The sequence below is a fragment of the Danio aesculapii genome, chromosome 1 (assembly GCF_903798145.1).
Source record: "Danio aesculapii chromosome 1, fDanAes4.1, whole genome shotgun sequence".
Lineage (NCBI taxonomy): Eukaryota > Metazoa > Chordata > Actinopteri > Cypriniformes > Danionidae > Danio > Danio aesculapii.
The window spans coordinates 8650439-8677817 of NC_079435.1; the positions used below are offsets into that span (position 1 = coordinate 8650439).

The 27379-nt window shown below is 35.7% G+C and overlaps 1 protein-coding gene across 7 annotated transcripts in view; it reads right to left on the reverse strand.

Moving 5' to 3' along the window:
* LOC130224827 (nuclear factor 1 X-type-like) overlaps positions 1–27379 on the reverse strand; it is a 223034-nt gene that overhangs the window by 41933 nt on the left and 153722 nt on the right. For all 7 annotated transcript variants that reach the window (XM_056456507.1, XM_056456508.1, XM_056456504.1 and 4 more), the window contains 6 exons: positions 11956–12018; positions 8745–8819; positions 6436–6556; positions 5784–5819; positions 3899–4023; positions 2887–2967 (listed from right to left, as the gene is read on the reverse strand). In XM_056456507.1, coding sequence (XP_056312482.1) covers positions 2887–2967; positions 3899–4023; positions 5784–5819; positions 6436–6556; positions 8745–8819; positions 11956–12018 — 501 coding nt within the window. The remainder of the gene's footprint in view (positions 1–2886; positions 2968–3898; positions 4024–5783; positions 5820–6435; positions 6557–8744; positions 8820–11955; positions 12019–27379) is intronic.

Here is a 27379-nt window from a genome sequence, read left to right on the forward strand (position 1 = left end):
AAAATGAATAAAGTTTTACCATCAGAAGCTGGTTATATTCACACATTGTTGTGTTCAAACCTCTAATAAAAGGGATTTTGAATAGGTCCCTTTTAAGGTGCCTCACATGAGGAGTTTATGTGGAAATCATTTGGACGCATTGATATATGACATGATTTTATGACCTGCTGAATTCTGAAGAAATCACATGAAATTATGTGACAAAACAAAGACAGAGGACACAGATGCTTTCAGAGCCACCGTCTCTCTCTAATCCTATTGCTTTCTCGTATAAAAGATAAGATACGATCTGAGTCGTGACATGATGACACAATACAGGTTCTTTTTTCAATTATAAAGACTAGTCTGTCGTAAATAAAATCTCTGATGACGTCAACTTCAGATAGACCTCCGTTTTCTTGACATGTTTGGTTTGGCTCTTAAGTTCCTCTTACATGAGATGAGCCACATTCATTAAAGGCATTAAAGAGCCCCATTATGGGTTTTTGAAAATGACCTTCCATGTAGTGTGTAACACAGCTCTAAGTGAAGTGAAATATCCAGCTAAGGCTTAAATCTGAAAGTGCACCATGTTTAAAACTATTGATTCATCTATAAAAGCGTCGACTCATAGAGCTTCAAATGAATCGTCTTGATGAGTCTTTAGCCATTTCAGCGTGACGTCGATACAAAACTTAAGCCCCGCCCAATTGCTGCAGGCGCAAACCTGGGAAAATTTAAACCTGCGGCCCTGCCCACAAACAGTAGCAAAGAAATTACGGGAGTTTTCCGGGATAAATAACAAAATGGGTGGGTGGCTAGAGATGGGTTTGAAATATGGGAGACTCCTGGGAAAAACAGGAGTGTTGGCAGGTATGTTCACAAATACACTATGCACTCTGACTACTTCAATATTGTTCATAAGCTGTGCTGGGCATTTCACTCTGTCTCACACTGTCGACCAATCGCAACAGACTGTCATAGGTCCAATCAGCGCAGATTGGCTTCGCGCTGAGGAGGGCTTTGGGAACAAATGAGTCGCTGAACGCTTCATATGGGAGTCGCTGGGATAATTAGGTAAAATTAAATGCTTATTATAAGACAATGAAAGCTTTCATGCATATCAGCCTGTTGTTGGAGACCCTTAAAACCAAAATATGACCCTTTTTAATATATAATAGGGGTTCTTTAACAATGTGATTTCTCCTGATGGGAAAAAATGCACACAAGGTATTATGACACCAAAGATTGCACGATGTACACCCGCATGTATGCACGCCAGGCCAGTCAATGGCAATTTGTAAAGTAACACTAAACTAAACACGTAACACATGCATCACATAAACATTTTCACCAAATTGCATTTCTATGGCATTTGAAAAAGCATCTCTATAGCAGAATTGCATGTGAAAACCAGGGGCTCTATTTAAATGATCTAGGTGTAAAGTATAAAGCGCAGGGTGCCAAAGCATTAAAATGCGTGTCCGAATCCACTTTTGCTATTTTAAGGACGGAAAAATACGTTTTGCGCCGTGGTGCATGGTCTAACAGGGTTGTGCTTATGCTCAAAACACACCCATAATTCATTAATAGAATTAAACCAATCAGAGTCTCATGTCCCATTTCCTTTAAGAGTCAGTTGGAGGAGGTTCATGGCACAGTTTCTATTTACATGGCGTAAGTGGAAAAACTGAATGCATCACTAGCGAGAAAACAGTTAATCAGAGCATCTGCAGCTCGAGGATAAAGAGCGAGCCTCCTCCATTCAGCCTCTTTACTTTTACTCTTTACTTTACTCCTTTACTTTTGTGGATAAGAAAGGATAGGAAACGGTGGAAACTCACTCCACTGAAGACATCCATTAGCCTATATATTTAATGTCGTTTGTTTAACGCAAAGATTTGTTTCAAAATGATTTCTAAATTCAGTTCTAATTTCAAGCAAACGAATGAATAAACAATAAGGAAGTGTGGTCAAAAGTTATATCCAAGTTATTTCCAAACACGCATCCTACTCTTGTGCCCCATATGGTGATGCACACATCTTCAAAACCCGACAGATGAACAAATCTACACTTGTTTTTATTAAAACAAATATAAATATGCATATAATAAATAATACTGCTAATTATAATAACAACATTATAATAAAAATGCTAATTGTCATGAATAAAGTGAAAAAAGCCCCCTGGACATGAAGAAGGCATGGACGTAGTGGTTTTTATAACTATGTAGTAAATAATACTTTTTGTAACATTTTAATCCTTTAATTTTTTTCATATGTACAGATACTTGTGTATTGCTATACATCCTGTGTATAATAAGCGTTTAATCCTGCAAAGGCGCATAACTAATGAGCTCTGTACTGACCTTAGACCAGCATTTATTTGGTCAATGGTGGAGTCTATTTCAGTTTCTCAATATAGCAACGTGCCAACAATGCGCTTTAACACACCTCCTTTTTAGACCAGCACACCCATGAGTCCACAAAGTGGCGCAAATGCATTTGCTATTTAAAGAATGTGGCGCAAAACGTGAAAATTAGGGTTTCGCTGGTCTGAAAATGTGGCGAGTGTATGATAGAGCCCCAGTTATTCAAAAATTGGCCGAAAACTACCAAAATGCATAATGTGCACTGTTTTTCTACTTTCAGAGAGAAAGTGCTTTGTAAATATTGCTCCTTATTCAATAAATGTTTCAAACGAGTTTTTATGAATATTTGAATTTTTTCATATTCAGTGTTTTATGCAAACTCCCAGAATACACACATCAAATATACAGATAGAATCAAACAATTACTCAATAGCGAGCTAACCAAGCATCATACTTAACCACTAATCTAACTCTAGCCTATCTATCCCCTCTGTTTGTGTGCATGAGTAAATGTGTGTGTGTTGTGCCTTCTAACCATGGTAAGGAAACTGTACGCCGTCATTCTCATGCTTTATCTTCCTCTCTTGAACATTCGTCAAATGGTGCTGCACTGCAACTGGAGAAGAAAATTGTTAACATGAATGAAGGAGAAAACTTTGTGTTGAGCTCATCAGTGTTTGCCGCTTTCTCCACAGACGTGGTGCTGGTGCCCAGTTTGGCCTCATTCCTCACATTTCCACTCAAGGCCATTTGGATTCATTCAATCATTCTCCTTCAGCTTAGTCCATTATATATCAGGGGTCTCCACAGCAGAATGAACTGAAACTATTCCAGCATATGCTTTACGCAGGGGATGCTCTTTCAGCTGCGACCCAGTACTGGGAAACCCCCATACATTCTCGCATTCACACACACACTCATACACTACGGCCAATTTAGCTTATTCAATTCACCTATAGCGTATGTCTTTGGACTGTGGGGGAAACCGGAGCACTCGGAGGAAACCCAAGCCAACACGAGGAGAACATGCGAATCCACACAGAAATGCCAACTGACTCAGCCAGGACTCGAACCAGCGACCTTCTTGCTGTGAGGTAACAGTGCTAACCACTGAGCCACCGTGCCGCCCTAACAAAATACCAATAATCACCAAAAAAAAGTGAATCTGCAGTGTGGGGCTTTTAATAACATACACACCTGAAATACACAGAGATGCCCATGTAAAACATTAGCCAGTGAAATGCACACCAACACTGCGTTTCAAGCTTAAAATTTCGATCTTTTTTTTTGTTGTTATTGCCTTTTTAACTTTTATGCGCAAGTTTTTCTGCCTCTTAACTGATAATTCATAAATTTTTTGGCCTTAAATCTTGATAAAAACAGAATTCAGGATATTGACATTTTTTCAGGAGCTTCTTGAACAGCATGTTTGTTTTGGGTCTTGTGTTGGTGGAAATGTGGGCCACTACAGCCATGAATATGACATCAGCACCAGCTCCGTGTATAAGTCATGTTTGTGTTTGTGTGTGTGTGTGTGCTAGGCTCACCTGCGTCCACATCGTTGGGCCAGCCGCTGGACTGAGAGCTGGTGCCGGCTGGTGAACGATTGTAGAAAACATCATCCACAGGACTCTCCATCTCACTGTCATCTATAGACTTACGCTTGTTTGAGCTGCAGAAACCCGGAGAAACCCACAGAGAGAGATCAGTAACACACAGATGCAGACACTCAGACAAACAATGAGAAAAAAAGCAGATATTATATTATATTATATTATATTATATTATATTATATTATATTATATTATATTATATTATTTTACATTATATTATTTTACATTATATTATTTTACATTATATTATATTATTTTATATTTTATTTTATTATATTATTTTACATTATATTATATTATATTATTTTACATTATATTATATTATATTATATTATATTATATTATATTATATTATATTATATTATATTATATTATAGGGTCAGGTTAATTGGGCTCTAGATCAGTGATTCTCAACCGGTGGGCCGCGGCCCACTAGCGGGCCACAGCAATCTGGTGGGCCGCGAGATATACATTTATAATTAACTCTTATTATTATAGTACAATTTTTGGATTTCATTATTAATTTGCTATATTAAAATGATCGAAGTAGTCTTGTTCTCTGATTGATTACTTCAAACTCGGCACAAAAAACAGTCTCATGATCGCCTCTGCAACTAGTACACATGAAAGTCTGTTCATTAACAAACTGCATGAAGTGAAAGTCTCTTTTTATGTATTTTTGTGTGAACTATTCAATATATCCGCATAGTTGTCCAAATAAATGTCCTGTGAGTGTTCTATAACAGACGCGCACCCATACAAGAGAATCTAGTGAGGCTCAATGGTGTTTCAGTCATAGAATGTAAAATAAACTTGATAAATTAGCTTCATATATTAAAAATACTAGCTTCAGACACACTCTGGTGGAGCTGTATTTTTGAATAGGAGATATTTAATAATAGATACTCAGTCCAGTTTAAAGCAGAAGCTGGTCTTTTGCAATCTCTCTATTTGAATCTGTGTATGTTAAAAAAATAAAAAATAAAATAAATAAAATGTCTTTGGACTGTTGAGGAAACCGGAGCACCTGGAGAAAACCCACACGATCGCAGGTAGAACATAGAAACTCCACACAGAAACGCCAACTGACCCAGCCGAGGCTCGAACCAGCAACCTTCTTGCTGTGAGGCGACAGCACTACCTACTGCGCCACTGCATCGCCATGAGCATTTCATACAAACATTTTAGAAAAAGTTTCAAAATGTCAGACAGGTAAGCTTACAAAAACTTATCGGAGAAAGAAGTAGCCCCTGAAGTGAAAAAGGTTGAGAACCGCTGCTCTAGAACATTCTATTCACACCATAAAAAAAAAAATATAGGCCTATTTAATAATGTTTTGATAATGATCTCAGTTAATACTTTATTACATTTAATAATGTAATAAAGTAAAATATAAAAAGTATTAAAAGAATTTATTAGACTCTTAAAACGCAACTAATTATATGAATTTAGTTGTTTGACAATAAATTGAAATGCTGACAAGCCCACAACAAAATAATCGATTTTATATATAATGTAGGACCATTCAATTCAATTCACCTTTATCTGTATAGCGCTTTTACAATGTAGATTGTGTCAAAGCAGCTTCACATAGAAGATTATAGTAAATTGAAACAGTGTCAGTCCGTTTAAACAATTAGACGCTTCTTTTGAAATTTCAATGATTTCTTAATTCAATCCAAAAGATATGAGATAATAAAATGTGCACTCTTCAAATGTTTTCATAGTTGAGCTTAATAGTGCAATAATTCATCTAAACTTGATCATAGACAGTCTAAGAGTACAATAGAAATAGTGATCCAGTAGACAGAGTGTGTACCTGCGAGGAAGACTGGCGTACAGCTCCACCTCAGACCTACAAACAAAGCAGGAAACAGAAGAAGAGCATCACAGATCACACCTCAGTTCAACAGAGACTCAAACAGGCAAACAGAGCAGGGACAGATTAAGTCTAAAGTGTTAGCCCTCCTGTCATTTTTCTTTTTCAAATATTTCCCAAATGATGTTTAACAGAGCAAGGAATTTTTCACAGTATTTCCTACAATATTTTTTCTTCTGAAGAAAGTCTTGTTTGTTTTATTTCGGCTGGAATAAAAGCAGATCTTACTTTTTTTAAAAACTATTTTAAGGTCAATATTATTAGCCCCCTTAAGCAATATTTTTTTCGATTGTCTACAGAACAGACCATCGTTATACAATGATTTGCCTAATTAACCTAGTTAAGCCTTAAGTGACAAAAATGTCACTTTAAGCTGAATACTAGTATCTTAAAAATATCTAGACAAATATTATTTACTGTCATCATAGCAAAGATAAAAGAAATCAGTTATTAGAAATGAGTTATTAAAACTATTATGTTTAGAAATGTGTTGGAAAAATCTTCTCCCCGTTGAACAGAAATTGGGGGAAGGGCTAATAATTCTGACTTCAACTTTATATCTGTGAGAGAGAGAGTGTGTGTGTGTGTTCACCTTGTAGATGGTGGAGAGGCGAGTGAACGTCTGCCGAGTGCTACTTGGTTGATGTTGTAATATCCGGGACTTTCCAGATCCGCCAGGGAGAAATTGGGACCTGACGCTGTTGCAACAGGGGCTGCAGGAGACACAGAGAGAGAAACTTTTGAATGTCATGAAATAAGAAAGAGAGAGAGTTACTAATGGCACGTCATGATTTGCCAAGTACGATGCGATCCTGGATTAACATTTATGTTGATCCTGGAACATCATTTTTGTTGGAAAATATAATCCATAGCTATTCCCTACCCCTAAACCCAACCATAACTGTAAATTAATCCCAAAATCAGAGGGGAATAATAGTTGAATAACACTCATGTACAAGTGCATAAACCTAACCGTAAGCCTAAACTTAACATAATTGGTAAATGCATCCCTTAATTCTGATTGGCTGATTGGAATGTTGTTCCAGCATCAACATAGATGTTAATACAAGAACATGTCCTACTTGGTGAATTCAAGTTAGGGTTACTAATGAATGCAGGCTAAATGTCCGATAAATGTTGTTGTTTTTTTCATAGACACCACATCAACCCAACATCTGGATTGTTTGGATTGGGATTTTTAATGTGTTATTATAATTCATTCATTCATTTTCCTTCGGCTTAGTCCCTTCATTCATGCAGTGGTTGCCACAGCAGAATGAACCGCCAACTTATCCAGCATTTGTTTTACACCGCGGATGCCCTTCCAGCCATAACCCAGTACTGGAAAACACCCATACACACTCATTCACACACAAACACTACAGCCAATCTAGTTTATTCAATTCACCTATAGCTCTTGTGTTTGGACTGTAGGGAAAACTGGACCACCCGGAGAAAACCCACGCCAACACTGGGAGAACATGCAAACTCCACACAGAAATGCAGCAACCTTCTTGCTGTGAGGTGACAGTGCTAACCGCTGAGTCACCGTGTCACCTGTGTTATTATCATTAGCTAAAAAAGTAAAAAATTCAAATGTGTTTGTTTCTTGAAAAAAATTTGTTTCATTTCAGTGCTAAAATTGTAATTAAGTGCTAAAATTGTATTTAAGTGCTAAAATTGAAATAAAAATTAAATCAAATTTATATTTTGAAAAATAATTTAAAGAATAAATTATTTATTTAAATATAAATAAAATAATTAATGCATGCAAAATTTTATGATAAATGTGTTTTTTAGCGTGTTCTTATCATTAGCTAAAAGTAAACCATTAAAAATGTGACAATTGAAATAAAGTAAAATAAAAAACAATAATATAGAGTGAATAATATAAAGTGAAATAAAACAATAATAAAGTTTTATTTTAAAATATAAAATTTTATTAAATAAACGTTTCCATTTAAAGTACTAACTTTTAAATAAAAATTATTAAAAAATATTATTAAAATAACTATTAACATAATAAATATGTATATGATATAAATATGGCGACGTGGTGGTGCAGTAGGTAGTGCTGTCGCCTCACAGCAAAGGTCGCTGGTTCGAGCCTCAGCTGGGTCAGTTGGCATTTCTGAGTGGATTTCGCATGTTCTCCCCGCGTTCGTGTGGGTTTCCTCCGGGTGCTCCGGTTTCCCCCACAAGTCCAAAGACATGCGGTACAGGTGAATTGGGTGAGCTAAAATTGTCCGTAGTGTATGTGTGTGAATGAGAGTGTATGGGTATTTCCCACTGATGGTTTGCAGCTGGAAGAGCAATGTGTAAAACATATGCTGGATAAGTCGGCGGTTCATTACACTGTGGCAAACCCAGATTAGTAAAGGGACTAAGCTGAAAAGAAAATGAATGATGTAAATATAAATAAAAATAAACTAATAAACCAAAGAAAACAACTAAGATCAGACTAAAATTTAATAAATATATTTAAAAATATATAAAAAAAATCAAAATATGAATAGAATATTGCAATCATAGCATATAGTACATTAATGATGCATGCAAAACTTCATATTTAGAGAGAAAGTGAGTTAACTGAATGATTTATTCTGATTCAGATGAATGATTCTGATCGATTCAGTCTGTTTGATCAATGATTCCATTGATTCATGAATCAAAAAACAATCAAGTGATTTGTTCATAAATCAGGCAACAAAACAATACACAATACATTCAAGAAAACATTACGTTTTTCTGTGAGAAAGTGAGTGTTTGAACTGAATAATTAATTTCTAGATTCAGATGCATGACTCATCTGAAGCCATTCATTAATGAGAAACCACCAATATTCAAATGATCTGTTCAGGAACTAGACGATGACTGACTCTACAGTGTGTCAGGACTTACTCTGAGAAACTCGTACGAGCTCAGCTACGTTCCACACCCCCGAAGTCACAAAGCAGTCCTGAAAACTCAGATGTCCTGCAGAGAGAAAAACACATTCCTCACTCAACTCATTCAACCAGACCACATTTAGCAAACATCAACATATCATGAAGCATTTAAGACTGAGCTAGTCAATAATGAGTCATTCAAATTATAGACACAATTCAGCCAGATTGCTTTATTTGAACACCGTGTCCGAACTATACATGACACATCACCACAATACGTGATTAATGTTCTATATATTTTCTATGTTTAAAGGAGTTTTGTCCTAAACATTTGTGAAGGTGACGTATAAAATTACTATTTTAGAGATGCTTTCTATTTCTGCGGCATTGCAACAGAACAACAGCATAAACTACTATGACAATGATCACCTCAGGTACTGATTATGGGCTTTACTCAGAGTTAAACGCTACTGATGTGAGTTTAAATACTATTTTACGTGACATTTATTGTCATACTACTTTAACTGTGATTCAGTGCAAACCTACATTTTTTTGTTTGTTTTGTTGTTGGTTTGGAACTAATCTAAAAAAAAATGTAAGATCTCGGTTAAGAACTTACAAGAAATCTAACAAGACACTTAAGATCTCAGTCTAAAATATAGTCACGGTAGAACAACAGCGTAAACTACTATGACAATGATCACCTCAGGTACTGATTATGGGCTTTACTCAGAGTTAAATGCTACTGATGTGAGTTTAAATACCATTTTACGAGAATTTTATTGCCATACTACTGAAAGCAGCAGCAGATAGTTCACCTCAGATCTTGACAATAAAATAACTAGCAGACGGTTTGAAAATGAAAAGCAGAACTGTGGTTTAGTGCAAACCTACAACATCACTCACTCAGTAGCCTAAAAATAATGTTAAAGAGCTTTAATATGTATTAAATAGATTAAAAGCCTTTACCATGATTTTTCCCATAATCGAGCAGCCCTATTGCTAAGCACATCCTCTGGACAAGTTTAAAGGCATTTTACTTCTAGTTTTTTTTCAGTATTTTGATTTTGCTGAACCCTCAGATTCTAGATATTGTCAAACATCACTGTTGAGCTTGTTTGCTGGTCAGATTTCAGTTGATGTATAAATCTCCGATTTGAAAAATTGACACTTATGACTTTGAATATTAGAATACAGTGGTCCCTCGCTATAACGCGGTTCACGTTTCACAGCCTCACAGCTACGCAGATTTTTTTCATGCAAATTGACATGCTTTTTTCTCCAGCGCATTGTGTTCTGCCCTCTGATTAGTGCATTGTGTTCTGCGTCCTGACTGGCTGTAGACCAATGTCAATCAATCTCCTCCGTGCCGTTTGCGTACAGAATGCGTTCAGCTTGCCAAATTTACCTGAATCTCTGATCGCTAGCAGTGTGACTTTGAAGTGCTGTAGTGTGTGTTTGCAAGTTTTCTATCCACTATGTCGATAAAGCGTTCTGCACCGCCAAAAGTAGCACCCAAAAGGCAGAGAAAGATGATAACCATCGCACAAAATGTTGAACTTCTGGACATGCTAAAGGAAGGTAGAAGTTACGCAGCTGCAGGGTGCCGTTACGGAATAAATAAATGAAGATCAAATGGTTTTGATCTTTTGTTTCATTCTATAAAGTGGTGTAAAGTAACTAATTACAAATACTCAGATTACTTCAGGAATTGTAATTTACCAAGTAGTTTTTAAAATGTGTACTTGTACTTTCCCTTGAGTACATTTTTAGTGCTGTATCGGTACTTTAACTCCACTACTTTCCTTCAATCTGCAGTCACTACTTTATTTTTTTTTTGTTTATGGGGATTAGAAAAATTTGTCCTGTGACTCCTGTCCAATCAAATCGCATAGAAGTAAATCGCATCATAATGAACTACCTCAAGACACGGGCGATTTATAATTGCAGCGAACTGTTTGGAAGCACTAAAAGTGTCCAAGAAGATGTCAAAAATCTTTACACACATTGACCCAGAGACTGATGCAAGTCACTGATAAGAAGATGACGGATGTTTACTGTATGATGATCGAAATGGCCTTAAACACCCGCAGGCACAAGACATGACATCAGACTGACGTTGAAGCCTAACGTCATGGGAACGCTGCATCTTGTTTGGAAATGAAAATCAGGTTGACGTCAGAACTCAACGTCAGGCCAACGTCAACGTCAAACCTAAAACTAACCAAATATCAACATCTAATGATGTTATATCTTGGCCTTGTGTGGACGTTACCACTATGACGTCTACCAGACGTTGGATTTTGGTTGCCATAACTGATGAATAAATGCCAGTATTTGATGTTAATATGACGCTGGTTTAAGATGTCGACTCGACGTTGGATTTTGGTCACTTTCTTACACAACCTAACAACATTTGATGTCATTACTGGACATCAAAATAATGTTGTCCTTAGACGCTAGCTAGACATTGAATTTTGGTCACCTGACGTCACAACCTAAATCTAACCTAATATTAATGCGATATGACAGTGTGTGCCTGCTGGGCAATGACTAAATGCACTACAGAATGTTACGTTTACACACAAACATGTAAATATATCAGCTTTCTACAGCATAATACTCACTACTCTTGAGTACTTATGAAAGGGCTACTTTTTACTCACGCTTTGAGTAATATTTACACCAGACATTTTACTCTACTTGCACTACATTTCTAGGCAAGTAATGGCACTTTTACTTGAGTATGATTTTTCAGTGCTCTTTCCACCACTGATTCTATAATACTGGACTTATTTTTCTATGAAGGTTTGAACTTTGAGAGTGTTTAAACGAGAGAGAAGTGTGAAAATGTTAATGCCTGTCTGAGAAAAGTGTATAAAGTGTGTAGTGATGGGTTTTACAGCCTTAAAACATCTATAATATTAATAATCTTCACGGATTTCACCTATTGCAGGTGATTTTTAGAACGTAACTCACGCGAATAATGAAGGACCCTTGTATAACATGAAATATAACACTGGTGAGCTTCAAATGTGCAATTGCATCTTAAAATCTGATGGTGAGACATATAAAACGCAAGTGAAAACAGGCAAGATGTGTGATTTGGGAACAGTTTGGGAACATATTTCACATGTGGTTTATCCATAAGAGTAGAACGCTTCTTTCCAACCCTTTTGAATGGTATATTAATGTACAAATCAGTGCGCCTGTTGTTTTCTCACCGTTTGGTGGAGGTTTGATGTCCGAGTCTCCTTGTTGACTGGAATTGTCTGATTGGCCAGATTCTGTATTGAAACAAAGAGAGAAAAACAAAAACATCGGTGTGAATGGCAGAAGATGCTTCATATTCAATTATTATGATGTTTTGGCACTTGGACACAGCAAGCAGATATTTTCAACATGAGCGAATGAAAAAACACTCGCCTGAGTGCATATGCATGAAAGTGTGTGTTATCAGCTCAGTTTATGGCAGGCTGCTGTGTGTGTGTGTTTGTGGAGGTGTTTATCGGGCGGCTGTAGGTGATAAGGGAACACACTGCCTCATGCCAGCGCGATTTCATAGAGTGTGTCGAGATTAGGACGAATACACTCGCACAAACAAAAGAACAGCAGTCGAAAGCGCTCTCTTTTCTCTCTATTTAGCACGTTGTCTCCATCTCTCTCTCTCTCTCTCTCCCGCTCTCTTTCTCTTTTTCTGGACTCCTGGCAGCCATTTTAGTCTTTGGCAGCCATCTTAGCATTGGCGGTGCGCACACATTCCTGCTAGCTGACGACACACACACACACGCACACACGCACACACACACACAGGATAAACATAGGCCCAAATCATGAACAAGGCTGGGAAGTGTGTACAGTAGGTTGTGTGTTCATATGGCGTACAGCATCACTGAGTGAATAACCACAGGATGAGAGACGAGGACACACAGCGACAAAAAAACACCAGCGAATGTGTCTCCGTGTGACTTCTGGCGACATTAGCGACGGTTATACCATATGAAATTATTGTGAATTTGACAGAAGCTTTGACTGGTGTGTTAATATTTAAAATCGGTATGTGTAACATGATGATATGACATAGACACACACGCAATATATGCACGCAGAAGTCTGCAGATTTTTTTGGCCATCATGAGAAGGTTATTGCACACTGATCTGAAATTTTCGACATCACATAGTCCACAGTACAATTTAGCAGCTGTGACAATAAACTTGTAATACGTTGTAACTATGTATTTATTAAATTTAGGAATTAGTTTGCAGGGCTCCCGACTTTGCAACCTCAGACGCTAAACCGAAAGTCCCAGAATCCAAAATTTTCTTCCATAATTATCGAACGTTAAAAATTTAATTCGACCTAACATCATGCCAACCATATTGATAAACTGCTTCCGAAACTTTTGTCCGTCATAAAAAAAATCTAATCGGGTTACACGGTGGCGCAGTAGGTAGTGCTGTCCTCCAGATGCTCCGGTTTCCCCCACAGTCCCCAATTGTCCATAGTGTATGAGTGTGTATGGATGTTTCCCAGAGATGGGTTTCAACTGGAAGGGCATCCACTGCTTAAAAAACATATGCTGGATAAGTTGGCGGTTCATTCCGCTGTGGCGACACCAGATTAATAAAGGGACTAAGCCAAAAAGAAAATGAATGACATCTGAAAAAGTGTTTCAGAGGTTTTTGACAGTTCAGAACAGGATAAACATAGGTTCAAATCATGAACAAGGCTGGGAAGTGTGTACAGTTGGTGTGTTCATATGGCGTACAGCATCACTGAGGGAAAAACCACAGGACGAGAGACGGGGACTTACAGCGACAAAAACAAAGCAAGGATTTCAGTCTGAATCCGAAAATTTCATTTGTACTTTCGCATGTTAAAAAATTAATTTAATAATAATAATATAAATATAAAAAATTTAATAAAATGTAATTAATAAATCGCTCAGTGGTTAGCACTGTTGCCTCACAGCAAGAAGGTCACTGATTCGAGTCCCGGCTGGGTCAGTTGGCATTTCTGTGTGGAGTGTGGATGTTCTCCCCATGCTGATGTGGGTTTCCTCCGGGTGCTCTGGTTTCCCTCACAGTCCAAACATATGCGCTATAGGTGAATTGAATAAACTAAATTGTTCGTACTGTATGACAGTGTGTGTTTCCCAGTACTGGGTTGCGGCTGGAAAGGCATACGCTGCGTAAAACATATGACAGAATAGTTGGCGGTTCATTCCGCTGTGGTGACCCCTGATGAATAAGGGACTAGGCTGAAGTGAATAAATGAATGAATTTTTCTTTCTATTTGTTGATGATTATATGAGAGACTTGCTTTGTTTATGAAACAAGTGGATCTAATAGGATTTGCATTGTAACCCTTAAATAAAAGGGTTTTTTTTTTTGTTTTAAGTTTTTAGTTATTATACTCCCAAAATAAACAGATTTTATAAAAAGTGGGCAGGGATAGAAAAAAATGTCAGTAGATTCTGTCCGATAATTATTTATTATCTATGTTACAAAATGTTAATTATTAATTATGAACAGTTGCCTCATAATTTTGCAGAAAAAAAAAACATTTATTTTAATTATTTGAGGAATCAAACATTTAAAATAAACCTGTGTACAATAGAAAGCTTTTATGACATTAATGTCTAAATTTGCACTTTTAAACAATTTAATACATTTATGCTGAATAAAAGTATTAACTTCTTAAAACTTGAAAAAAAATGTTATAAAGGGATTAAAGTAGGAAAATTGTTACATTGATAAATGACCATAGAAATGTTTATTTGCAACAGAACTTTATAGAACTTCATGACTAAGTTAGTCCATATTTTTGAATTTTTATTAACCAATAATATTGATCTAAATGAAGCAAACTACATATATGCAATATTAAAAATAATAAATGTCAATTAAAGCCATTTGTTTAAAAAAATATGTTAAAATCTATGGCAAAAAAAAAAATGGCAGCTGTGGTTGCCAGAATTTAACTATTAAAAATACGGTAAAAACCTAAGAGAAATTTCTCAATTTTACAGTAAATTAATGTATTTTGTACAGTTTTATTTATTTTATTTATTTTTTTTGAAGTGCTGACATCTACACAACTTACCTTTGTTACACACACTGTTAACTTCAATCCACATCAATCAAACTTACTAAAAATATTAAGTTGAACTTTGTATAACTTATGGAAATTAGTTGGAACCCAATTAACTTAAATATACAGTAAACGCGTAAAAGAAATTTCTAAATTTTACAGTAAATTACCCTATTTTGTACTTTTTTCAACATCTGCACAACTTAATTTAGTCACAAACACTGTTAACTTCAATCTACATCAAACTGACTTATAATATTAAGTTGAACTATGTATAACTTAAATTTCCTTAAAACCTAATTAGCTTATATTTTATTAAGTTAAAGCAACAACAACATTTGTTGTCTTGAATTTTTGTCGTAAATATTTTTTACAATGAAAACAAAAACACTAAATTGCAATGTACATGAGTGATTATGGGAATTCTGGGAAAGTGAGTGACACTTATTCACCGTACTGTATATATTAAGGAAACTTACAGTTTCCTGCATTGTACTGTACAGATTTTAATAGCAGCATTTTTACAGTTCTTTTACCATCAAAATCACTGACATTCATTTATGAAGGACACCAAAACTTAACCTAGTCTAATTCTCAACGATAAAACAACACATTTACTAACAGCTGTCAAACGCACATTGCATCAATCTTGCCTATTAGCAGCGATTAGTTGTCCACACGTGTCCTTTTTATTATCATTCATAATGAGATATGAGACCACAGCTATAAAACCCACTCTTCTCTCTGTGTCTTTTGAACATGTTTCTCTCGGACCCAAACAGATGTTAAAGCCCTCTTTTCTTGGCCCCCACCCCTCCATCCCCGTTTATCAGCATGCAGTTGGGTTTCGCTTAAGAGGTTTAGCATTATGTTGCTAAACATTCTGACCTTTTTTTAATCCATAATGCTCTTAAAGTGTTCCGACGCGGCGTAATCCCCTCCGCCCTCTCACTCCGCACTCATTTATCAGCCAATACTTATCATTCCTTTCAGCTCTAATTATTTATTTTTCATCCCGAGCTCACTGTCAGCATTAGAAATATAGCTGGAGGACATTTGTATACACAAAAAAATAAATAAAAAAAATCAACAGAAAAAAAGCTGCAGAAACGCTGCAGTACAAATCTGATTAAAGTATGTTTCCTTAATATATATACAGGGACTAACCGAAAATTGACTTTCCCAGAATTCCTTGCATGACACTTCAGTTTTTACTTGACATTATTGTGATTCTTCTTTTCCTCCTCAGGTTCGTACATTAGTTTTAGGTTACATTTAAAGTTGATCAATAATTTTTATTGTAGGGCTGCTCAATTATGGGAAAACCATAATCACAATTAATTTGGTCATAATTGTAATCATGGGTTGCGGCTGGAAGGGCTGGATAAAGTTGGCAGTTCATTCTGTGGTGACCCCAGATTAATAAAGGGACTAAACCAAAAAAAATGAATGAATGATTAATTGTAATCATTATTAATTATTAATTGATTATCAATTATTATTGATTAATTGTTTACAATTATTATCAGTGGGCCATATCCAAGTTGTGGAAATATATGTACAAGCCAAATTTGAAAAAGTTGGGGCAGTATGGAAAACGCAATTAAAATCACCAGTTTGCCAACAAATGTGTGAGAAAATATTGAAATGTTTAAAAACAATGTTCCGGACCAGGGGAGGCCAAGCTGGAGCACTTACTCTGGTCCCCCAGACTCTGCAATGGTTGGGAAAATTCAAAATTGCACCAAAAAAAAAACATTACAATTGGCTTAAGATTGGCAATGAAAATTCGGGAACTGCAAACCTGGGAGTTAAAAAAAAAAAAAAAAGAAAAAAAAAAAATATATATATATATATATATATATATATAAATATATATATAAAAACAGTATATATAATGTCATATGGATATTTCCTCTTCGACATCTATAAGCGTTATCACATCATGGGCTCAGGACTACTTTGGCAAACCTTTGGCAAAGGTAACTTGCACTTCTATGATGGCACCATTAATGCTGAAAAGGACAGTGATTATGGAGCACAATATGCTGCCTTCTTTTCCAGGGACATCCATGCATAGTTCACCAAAAACAATGCAAAACCCCATTCTGCACATATTAGTCCTGACTGTGGAGGAATAGGATACAGGTACTGAACTGGCCTGCCTGCAGGCCCGACCTGTCTCCAATTGAAAATGTGTGGTGAATTTTAAAGAGCAAAATGCAACAACGATGACCCCGTACTGTTGCCCACATTAAGACTTGTTTGCAGGAAGAATGGGACAAAATTACACCTGAAACACTTCCTCACATGGTGTCTTCACCCCCTAAATGTCTTTTAAGTGTTGTGAAAAGAATGGTATTATTACAAAGTGGTAAATGCTTTACTGTTCCAACGTATGTTGAAATGTGATGCAAGAACCAAAGTGGAATACGTGCTTATTTAGGAAAAACAAAACAATAAAAATCATGAGGAACACATTAATGTTTAATGTATAATGTTTGTTGTATTGTCTGAAATTAAATACAAGTCAAAGTAAATTTAGATATTACTACTTGTTTCCATACTGTCCCAACATTTCCTGATTTGGGGTTGTATGTTTATATGTTATATGTATATATATAACCACATCTGGCAGTTTTTTACCGTACCTTACACAGATGAGTGTTTTTTACAGTGTACGTGCAGGATTTGGGATGGTACGGAGTCGGTGGAGATGAACATCTGTCTGCACTTACACTTGAAGAGCTTTAGGGAGCAGCTCAGCACACGTAAACTCATTTGTGAGGTTATTTCAATAAAAGCAAGCTGTTTGTCCAACGTGCATTCGTGCGCGTGTATGTTTTCCATGTATGCATGTGTAAGTCTGTGTGTGTATGGAGGAGCAGGTGTGTGAGAGTGGTTTCGGCACAGCCTGTCACCCATCTGTGTGCCCGTCTGCAGCCGGAGTCTGCCAACACACACACACACACACACACACACACACACACACACACACACGCACACACACACACGCGCACACACGCAGCCAGAGAAATGAGAACAGAAATCTAAAGATGCATCTTTCACACATAAACCCATGCACCTCCATCACTGGCGACATAAATAGCTTTCACACACACACTCACAGCAGTGCGACACACACTGGCTGGAGAAGAGGTGATTTGGGCTTTTTACAAGCTTTTGATTGGTTGGGCACATCAGAGCTCAGAGGAACCCCAGGAGGACTCTGCTCCACAAAGACAGACAGATAGAAAGACTGAGAGACAGATGAGCATCCAGAAGCCGGAATAATCATCACAACGTGCTCCTCAAATCACTACGCATATTACTACGGTAACAGTCTGGATTATCTTTTTCTTCTTTGGTACAGAGCACACAGCGTCCATTTCTCCCAAAAAACGCCTAAAATACTGATTTATCTGACCACAGTATACCTTCCCACTGTGTGATAGTCCATCCCAGAAGCCTCAGAGCCCAGAGAAGTCGACGGCGCTTCTGGACACTGTTAACATAGGGCTTCCTTTTGGCAAATATCCTAACAAGGGATCGGAATTTGTTGTGTGGATTTTTTCGATTTATTCTACTTTGTTTTATTCTGTTCAATCCTACATTTTCCTACTCCATTCTATTGTGTTTTGTTCTATTTTATTTTATTGTTAACATCAATAATTATGTTACATTTGCATACGGAAAACTACAAACCTTTATTCAAAAGTCAGTTTTTTTATAATATTTTTGATTAGGCCTGTTACAATAATCAATATATCGACTTATCGTGCAATACTTGGAGATGATCTAAATAATTTTTGCCTTTGCAATATATATTTACAAATTCACAAATAACTTTAAAGCCATTTTACAATGACATTTACAATCTACCTCACCGGTGTCAAGGTTTATAATTAGACATTTACCTAACAGGACATTTAATAGTATATATAATAGGACATTTAGCTGTTTTATCATCAAATTACAAAAAATAAATACCTTAACAATGATAAGTATTTAAAAGTGTTTATGGCTATTTGCATTATTATGCTGTTATTTAATATATGTTTGGCATAAAATGATTTCAAAATGACAATAATATTGTTATCACAACAATTTCTGTGACAATATATGTGACAGGCCTATTTTTGATACCAATTGTGTTTAAATTTGAGTTTTTTTAAATTGATTAAATAATCTTCTTAAAATGCATCACAGTTTACGTACAAACATTAAGCAGCACAATCATTCTCCATAATTATTATAGCAAAAACAAATGTTTATTTAAAAATCTGCGTGATTTCTGAAGATGCAAGTGATGCTGAAAATGAGTAACGGTGCTGTAAATTCAGCTTTACGTCACAGAAATAAATGATATTTTTGTAATATAGTCAAGTAGAAAATACTTACTCTGTACTTTCATACAGAACAAATTGTTGTTCCATTTGTTAGTCTACTGTAGTGGTTAAAATTATTCAAATGAAAACAGAAAACTGCTCCTACTTCTCTCTAAAATAATAATAAAAAGACCAATTCTATCAAATCTGGCAACCTTTGATGGATTATGTTAAAGAGATAAATTCTACAGGTAATTTGAATTGAACAGGATCAGATCAATTCAGATTAAAAGTGAAGGTCGGTATTTTGTTTCTATTTTATTTAAGCTTTTGTTTTTCTTTTTCTTTTCTCTTTTATTATTATTATTGACTTATTGTATTTCTCTATTATTATTTCATTTATGTATTGTTCGTATATGGTATCTTTTATTATCAATTGTTGTGTAAATGGTCAGAATTTGTAAGTCATTGTGTTTGAATGTTTAAAAACAATAAAGAAAGTTATAAAAAAAGAAAATAAATTCTAACTGTTTGTACAGATTTTTATTTTTTTTTCAGTAAAAGATGCCAACTTTTAGTGAGCGTAATAAATATTTTTACATTTTACATTTTTACATTTTTTTTTACATTTTACATTTACATTTCTTACCAAAAACTAGGGATGTCCAGATCAGATCACACGGTTTCAGTTTTTATATTGTTTTTAAAATTAGATTTTTTTTATATTAACTGTTGCACTAAAATCCAAAAGTGAAGAATTGATGTTAATTATTATTTGATTGTTGAAGCTACCTCACAGAGGTGCTCTGATTGTTAACAGAGTTGTTGAATGTTAAAATAAGGAGAATTAAACCAAATGTTCTTCGCTCTTTTTTATTCTTATTTTATTTATTATAGAAGTATCGGATCGGGTATCAGTAGATACTCAAAATCAAATGACTCTGACTCGGAGGCAAAAAAAAACCTGATCAGGACATCCCTACCAAAAACCTATATAAATACACAATACACAGAATGTCAGAAACAACATAATAAAATGTCAATGAGAAAGAATAAGAACAATAGATTAAATAAAATAAATACATTATAGAGAAATGTGTAGGCTCCACAATTTAGCGCTTACCAAACCAAACCAACCTCAACCTTGTATAAAGTTGTATAAAAAGTTCAAAAATCAGTATTACGTTGTTATACAAGCACTAATAATGCATTGATATGGGTAAAATCACGCTATTGTTGAATTGATGGACATTAAAATAAGTATAGAGATTAGACTAATATGTTATTGCTGTATTATTTACTACTATTATTATTCGTTTAAAAATATTTTATAAAATTACAATTAATAATATTTAATAAAAAAATGATAAGTTTATTAAGTTATTTTGAGTTTATATTATTATTGTATTTTTGTTTTTGATAAACTGAAAATTTAAACCTTAGTCAATTTTTATGACAATGTATCAAATAAAAATTGTTGTAACAGATGCATTAATATACTGTATTTTTGATATTATGAGAAATGTATGTAATAACTCATTAGAAACAACACGGAACACTTCAGACAAGATAAATGTCCATAATTTTGACTTGGGCTTTTAAAAACTTGATATTTATAAGATATTTTTCAAAATAGTTTTCAGCTTAAAGTGACATTTAAAGGCTTAACTGGGTTAATTAGGCAAGTTAGGGCAATAATATTGACCTTAAAATGGTTATTAAAAAAATAAAAAAACTGCTTTTATTCTAGCCAAAATTAAACAAACAAGACTTTCTTCAGAAGAAAAAATATTATATTAAATACTGTGAAAAATTCCTCACTGTTGAGAAATATTTGAAAAAAAAAAAAAAAATCACTAATAATTTGACTTCATCTGTTTATGAAAATGTATTTATTATTCATTCATTCATTTATTTAAAACCAATAAAAGCCCCTCTATTTGTACTCTCCAACAGCAGATCGTTTAAGGCTGTGCTAATATCGCGTGTGTGTCCAGCAGGGGTCTCCTCAGCGCAGTGATGAACTCAGGCATGTCAACAGCGCAGCGAAAAGCCCCAGAGCTTTCCAGACAGCAGGTGATGTGATTTGGGCCATTTCAGGCCAGTCACAGGTGTGCAATTTCACATCAACAAACATCACCCTTCAGTGTCAATACAAATAAACACAAGTTTGTTGACACTTGCGGTTTGATCGCTGCGCTTGTCTTTCCACCACAGCGTACGAGCACAAAAGCCAATAAATGATCTCATAAACACACTCTTATGCAATGCAAACAATATAAAAACACTGATAACGCTCTTTAGATGTACTATCTAACACTAAATCTGGCAAGATACAGCAGGATGTGCATCCATGTGTGTTGTGTGTGTGTCCTCAGAAAACCCGGTGACCCAGACAGGATGTGACTGTTAAATAGACTGCACAATAGTTCAGTGTGTGAAGGGCTGCACAGGATACCAGGTACACACACACACACACACACACACACACACACACACACACACACACACACACACACACACATACTATTATGTTAACCTCGGAACAATTTGCATAATAAACTTTTACATTTGCACATGAAATGCATAGTTTTGCATGGGTTTAGTGAAGCTTTCAGGGTTGTTACGACTATTTCAAAGTGTTTGTATCTGAACAAACCCCAAGTTCTAAGTATTATAATTTGAAAATGAATGCCAGACACAAGCTTATTATACATATATAAATATATATAAAACAATTCCATACTCTTCAGTTGTTGCTAAAAGAGATACAGCTCCAGCCAATAGGTAACAAGAATTATTTATATTATTTATTAAATTACCTATTAAATTGTATTGTATTAACATCAACCACAACCCTTATAGTAATATAAAAATATGAATTATTGCTGCAACACACTGTCAGAAAAATTATGCTATATTATTTAGGTGAGTATACGCAGCTGTATCTCGTCTAGATTTGACCATACTCTTCACAAGTCTGTAACTTAATTGGTTTGACCATTTTAAGTGGATTGAACTTAAGTTGTCCCCTAGAAAATGTAGGAATTGGGTTGTTTCAGCTCATTTTAAATAAGTAGTTTGAACAAGCAGCAAAAATAATTTGAGTTTTTGTAAGAGTTTTAGGCTTAACAAGACTCCATTTATGTGATTAATAATATAGTAAAAACTGAAAAATGTGAAATATAATCATAATTTATGTTTCTAATTTGAATACATGTAAAAATATATATTTCTGTGATGTAAAAAAATGTATTCCTTTGATCACAGCATAATTAAGCTGTCCAAAAAAACAACAACCCTCAAGTAGTTTAAACAAGCAGCAAAAGTCTTTCAGAATTTTATGGTGTAATTAATGATGTAGTAAAAACAGAAAGAAATTACAATTCTTACTATTTAAAACACAGTTTCTAATTTGAATATATGTAAAATATGTAACTTATTCCTGTGATGCAAAGCTGATTTTTCAGCATCATTAAAAGGGCAGAACCACGCAAAAATCTGAGGTTGAACTTTTTTATTTTCTGCTAACCAAATTCATTACTTATGAACCCAGCCATAAGAGGAATATTTTTAAATAATATCGTTTTAAAAACTGTTTTATGAGACGATACTTCAAAATTATATACATTTCTGCAGTGTAAAAACAATGCTTAAAAATAAAGCCAAATGAGTAATAATTAGAAATGTTACCATGTTTTTATGAGACTATACTTCCAAATTGTATACATTTCTGCATTGTAATAAATTGCTGGGTTCCACACAATGGATATGTGTTGGGGCAACATAAAAAAAATTAAGTTAGTTTATTATTTTTTACAAATTTAAGTGTGAACATACAACAATTAAGCTCTGGCAAAAAAAAACAACTTAAGAATTTTGTTGTTTCAGCTCATTTTGAATAAGTAGCTTGAACAAGCAGCAAAAGTCATTCTTAGAGTTTTGGTAAGAGTTTTACCCTTAACAAGACTGCATTTATGTATTTAATAATATAGTGAAAACAGGAAAATATTCTTGCAATTTATAATTCTGGTTCTAGTTTGATTATATGTAAAATATGTCATTTATTCATTATTTTTCATTTTGATTTCTTCAGCATCATTAAAAGTACAGTGCCATGTAAAAATCTGAAGGCGACCATTTTTATTGAATGTTTTTAAAGGAATTACTTTATGCTAACCTAATTTATAGCTTGGAAATCCAGCCAAAAGAGGAATATTTTCAAATGTTACCATTTTAAAAACAGTTTATGAGATTATACTTCAAACTTTGACAGATTTCTGTGATGTGAAGCTGAATTTTCAACTTTTCTACAGACTTTAGTATCACATAATCATTCAAAAATGAAGTATGATCAATGCTGAAACAGTCATACTGATTGATTTGGACTGTTTGATGAATAAAAAGATAAAAATATAAGCATTTAATTAAAAATCTAAAACTTTTAGAATGTCTCTAGCGATACTTCAGCTCAATTTAACGCATTTTAATTTAAGAAAAGTATTAATTTCTTAAAAATTGAATAAAATGCAAGCCACACAACTTTTGCTCTTACTAAAAACGCTCAAATGTTTCTGGACGGTGCCATCGAGATCCACCGAACTGATCATGTGATGTAAAGAAACGCCACTTTGTGGCACAGAAAAGAGAAAGAAAGTGATACAAAGAGAAAAAGAGCCTGAAGGAGGTCTGGGAACAGAAGGTTCTGCCAAAAAAGCCGGGAGAGAGAATTAGGAGAGGGGGGAGGCAGACGGGATCTGTTGCCAAGGAAAGTGAAGAGAAGAGAGGAGTACACAACATACATCCAGACAAAGAGAACAGGCCCAACAGACAACTAATAGAGGAGGAGAACAAACAGAATAACAGACAGCAGACACACACACTGATACATGAACACACATACACTTTGACCCGCGGTTACGCAGCCAGAAACCTAACATGCTGCTGTGTGGAATGCGGGGGTTCCTTTATTTTGCGGCCAATCGCAGAGCTGGAAACTCAACTAAATATGGAGGTACTGATCCAAACCCCGCCTCCCTCGCTGTCCTTTGTGTATTGTGCGCACAGATGCTCAGTGATGTCATGAGTGTGTGTCAGGACGGTCATCTGAGGTCAAAGAGGACTGACAGCTGGACAAGGGGAGAAACTCTTGGCTTTGCATTGTAGTAAGTATTTCTTTAAACATTTTCCTCTTGCTCTTGTATCAATTCCTCCCATGATTGTACATTTCTACAATACTGTGACATACCTCTGATAACCACTGTACTTCAATTGTAAAGTAGATTTGTGAAGGTGCACTGAAATGATGAAGATGATGAAAGATGCACACCAAAATTGGAGAAGAGAAGATTGGGAAAACAGTGCCTGGTCTGATGAGTCTTGATTTCTGCTTCAACATTCGGATGGTAGGGTCAGAATTTGGCATCAACAACATGAAAGCATGGATCCATCCTGCCTTATATCCACGGTTCAGGCTACTGCTGGTGTAATGGTGTGGGGGATATTTTCTTGACACCCTTTGGGTCCATTAGTACCAATTGAGCATCGTGTAAACGCCACAGCCTACCTGAGTATTGTTGCTGACCATGTCCATTCCTTTATGACCACAGTGTACCCATGTTCTGATGGCTACTTCCAGCAGGATAACATGCCATGTCATAAAGCCAAATCATCTCAGACTGGTTTCTTGAACATGACAATGAGTTCACTGTACTCAAATGGCCTCCACAATCACCAGATGTCAATCCAATAGAGTATCTTTGGCATGTGGTAGAACGAGAGATTCGCATCATGGATGTGCAGCCGACAAATCTGCAGCAACTGTGTGATGCTATCATGTCAATATGGAGCAAAATCTCTGAGAAATATTTTCAGTACCTTGTTGAATCTATGCCATGAAGGATTAAGGCAGTTCTGAATTCAAAAGAGGGCCAAACCCGGTACTAGTAAGGTGTACCTAATAAAGTGGCCGTTGAGTGTATATGACATTCAGTAGTAACTTCTGGTAAGCACTGTACTTTACAGAAGTAAAGCACTACCAGACTAATAAACCTTAGTACATGATTAGAGCATCCAATAGGCTTTTCCCAGAATCTTCGGCGCTCCTAAAAACAAGCAAACATCCGCTTGTAAATGTACACAAACACAACAAACATCTTGCAGAGGGAGCGCAGACACGGGTCAAATGACCAGCTGTTCTGTGCTGACCTGAGATCAGTGTGTGTGTGTGTGTGTGTGTGTGCCTCTTATCTTATTAAATGAGATAAGGAGCTTGAGCAGGAGTTTGTCCCGACTAGATTCTTGAGGTTCCCTCATAAGACTAAACATCATCTGCTGAGTGTCTACAGCCTCTTGGTGTTAATCCGGGAGTGTTTCCTCAAGTGCTGCTGGACACGAGGCTGGCCGCATTTCAAAACGCATGAGATTTGTGGATTAATTAAGTTTAAAGGTGCCGTGACGTGTTTTGAAGTGTGCATTTCTGTTCGATGTGTGACGTAATTCGAATTTATTTGTTGAACAGAGTAGCTCCTCCCCTTTTTTTAAATCAGCCAATAGCATTTCAGTTTATCACGGCTCTGCCAGTGGCTGAGCCCAAGCAAATATATAGCAATAGCATTTTGAAGGGGGCGGGACATGTCAGATACTAGAGAGCATTTGATTGGTCGGAAGATTTATTTGATGATAAATTGAAGTATGAGGTGACGTCAAAAAATTGTTGACCCATTTAGGCGGAAGTGATAAACTGTAAGCCATGATTAACAGAATTCAGTGGGGAGATTTGGGCAGAATACTGCAGACACACCCCTACTCTTTTTGAAGGACATCCCGGGATTTTTAACGACCACAGTGAGACAGGATCTCAAGCTTAACTTCTCATCCGAAAGACGGTGCTCACTGAACAGTACAGAGTCTTATAGAATCCCCATCACTATACTGGGGCATTAGGACACACACAAACTGCAGATAGAGCTCGCCCTGGTGGCCACTCTTACGGTGCCATTTTTCCAATCTAGGTACTAACTAGGCTGCCCATACTAACATCTAAAAAAAAACAATATTTTGATCGTTATCATTTGTAATAACGAGGCGACTTGGAGTAACTATAATGATGAAACAATGGTGAAGAAGAAGTCAGCACAGAGAGCTCCTTAAATAAATGATAAATAATAATGTGATAAATTTGATGGACACATGAAACTGTTTGTATTTAGTACAGTTGTGTAAATTAGCAATTTAGGCTATATTTTATATATACAATCTAATGGGATGGTTAATGCCAGCTGAATTGAGGTCACGCACACTCGAAGCTACCACGATGATGTCATATTTGCTGCAAACACTCAAGCCAACTTGCAGATGTGTTGAGTACAAACAAAACTATAGAACACACAAGACATGTCACTTGTAAAGTTTTGAATGGGGAAAAGTGTAACGGTCATGGTGAATAAAACCCCACCTACTAGTACAGGAGCCAATGATCGATCGCTATAGACTGACATTTCTCCGAGGGAGAAGCTTGGACCAGATGTGTGCTTTTACGACGTTTTGTGGTCAATTAACACACTGGAATCTCAGCGAATACTTGCTTCACAGAAATAAGAAATATATCCACATAAAGCTTGAAATCTGTACTTTTAAATGAAGCAAGTCTACTTGAAAACAAAAGTTTTTTGCTTTTGTAATCTGTATGAAACGAACACGAGGTACATGTCACATGACAGAAACTACTCAAACTTCCACAAACTTGTAAACAAAGACTCGCTGTCATTTCTGGAGGAGATTCGCCATCAAGACCAAGTTGTGGATTACTTCAGAAGACCAGCACGATCTTACAAAGCATTATCCAGAGGTTGATAATGTGTAGAACGGTCATAAATAAGGTTGGTGTCGTGATCTCGTTCTTTTCCAGTGCGATTTTGTTTTATACTAACATATAAGACAGTTGTGGCTTAATTTCATTGGTGATTCCAAATATGCAATGTAATCATAAGCTTGGCAAACAGTTTTGGCGAATTTGATGTTTCCCCATTCAGACAGAATGCCCGAGCATAATGTCCAAGAGGTGTTTCAAAGATGGCTGCCAAGTGAAATGACTTGCCTTAAAGGGACTTTGGTACAAATCAGCCTAAAGAATGGCTAATATACGACTTCAATATCAAGTCAGACTGCTCAGAAAATGCCTAAAGCACAATTTATTTAGTTTATATTTATTTAGTAAATATTTAG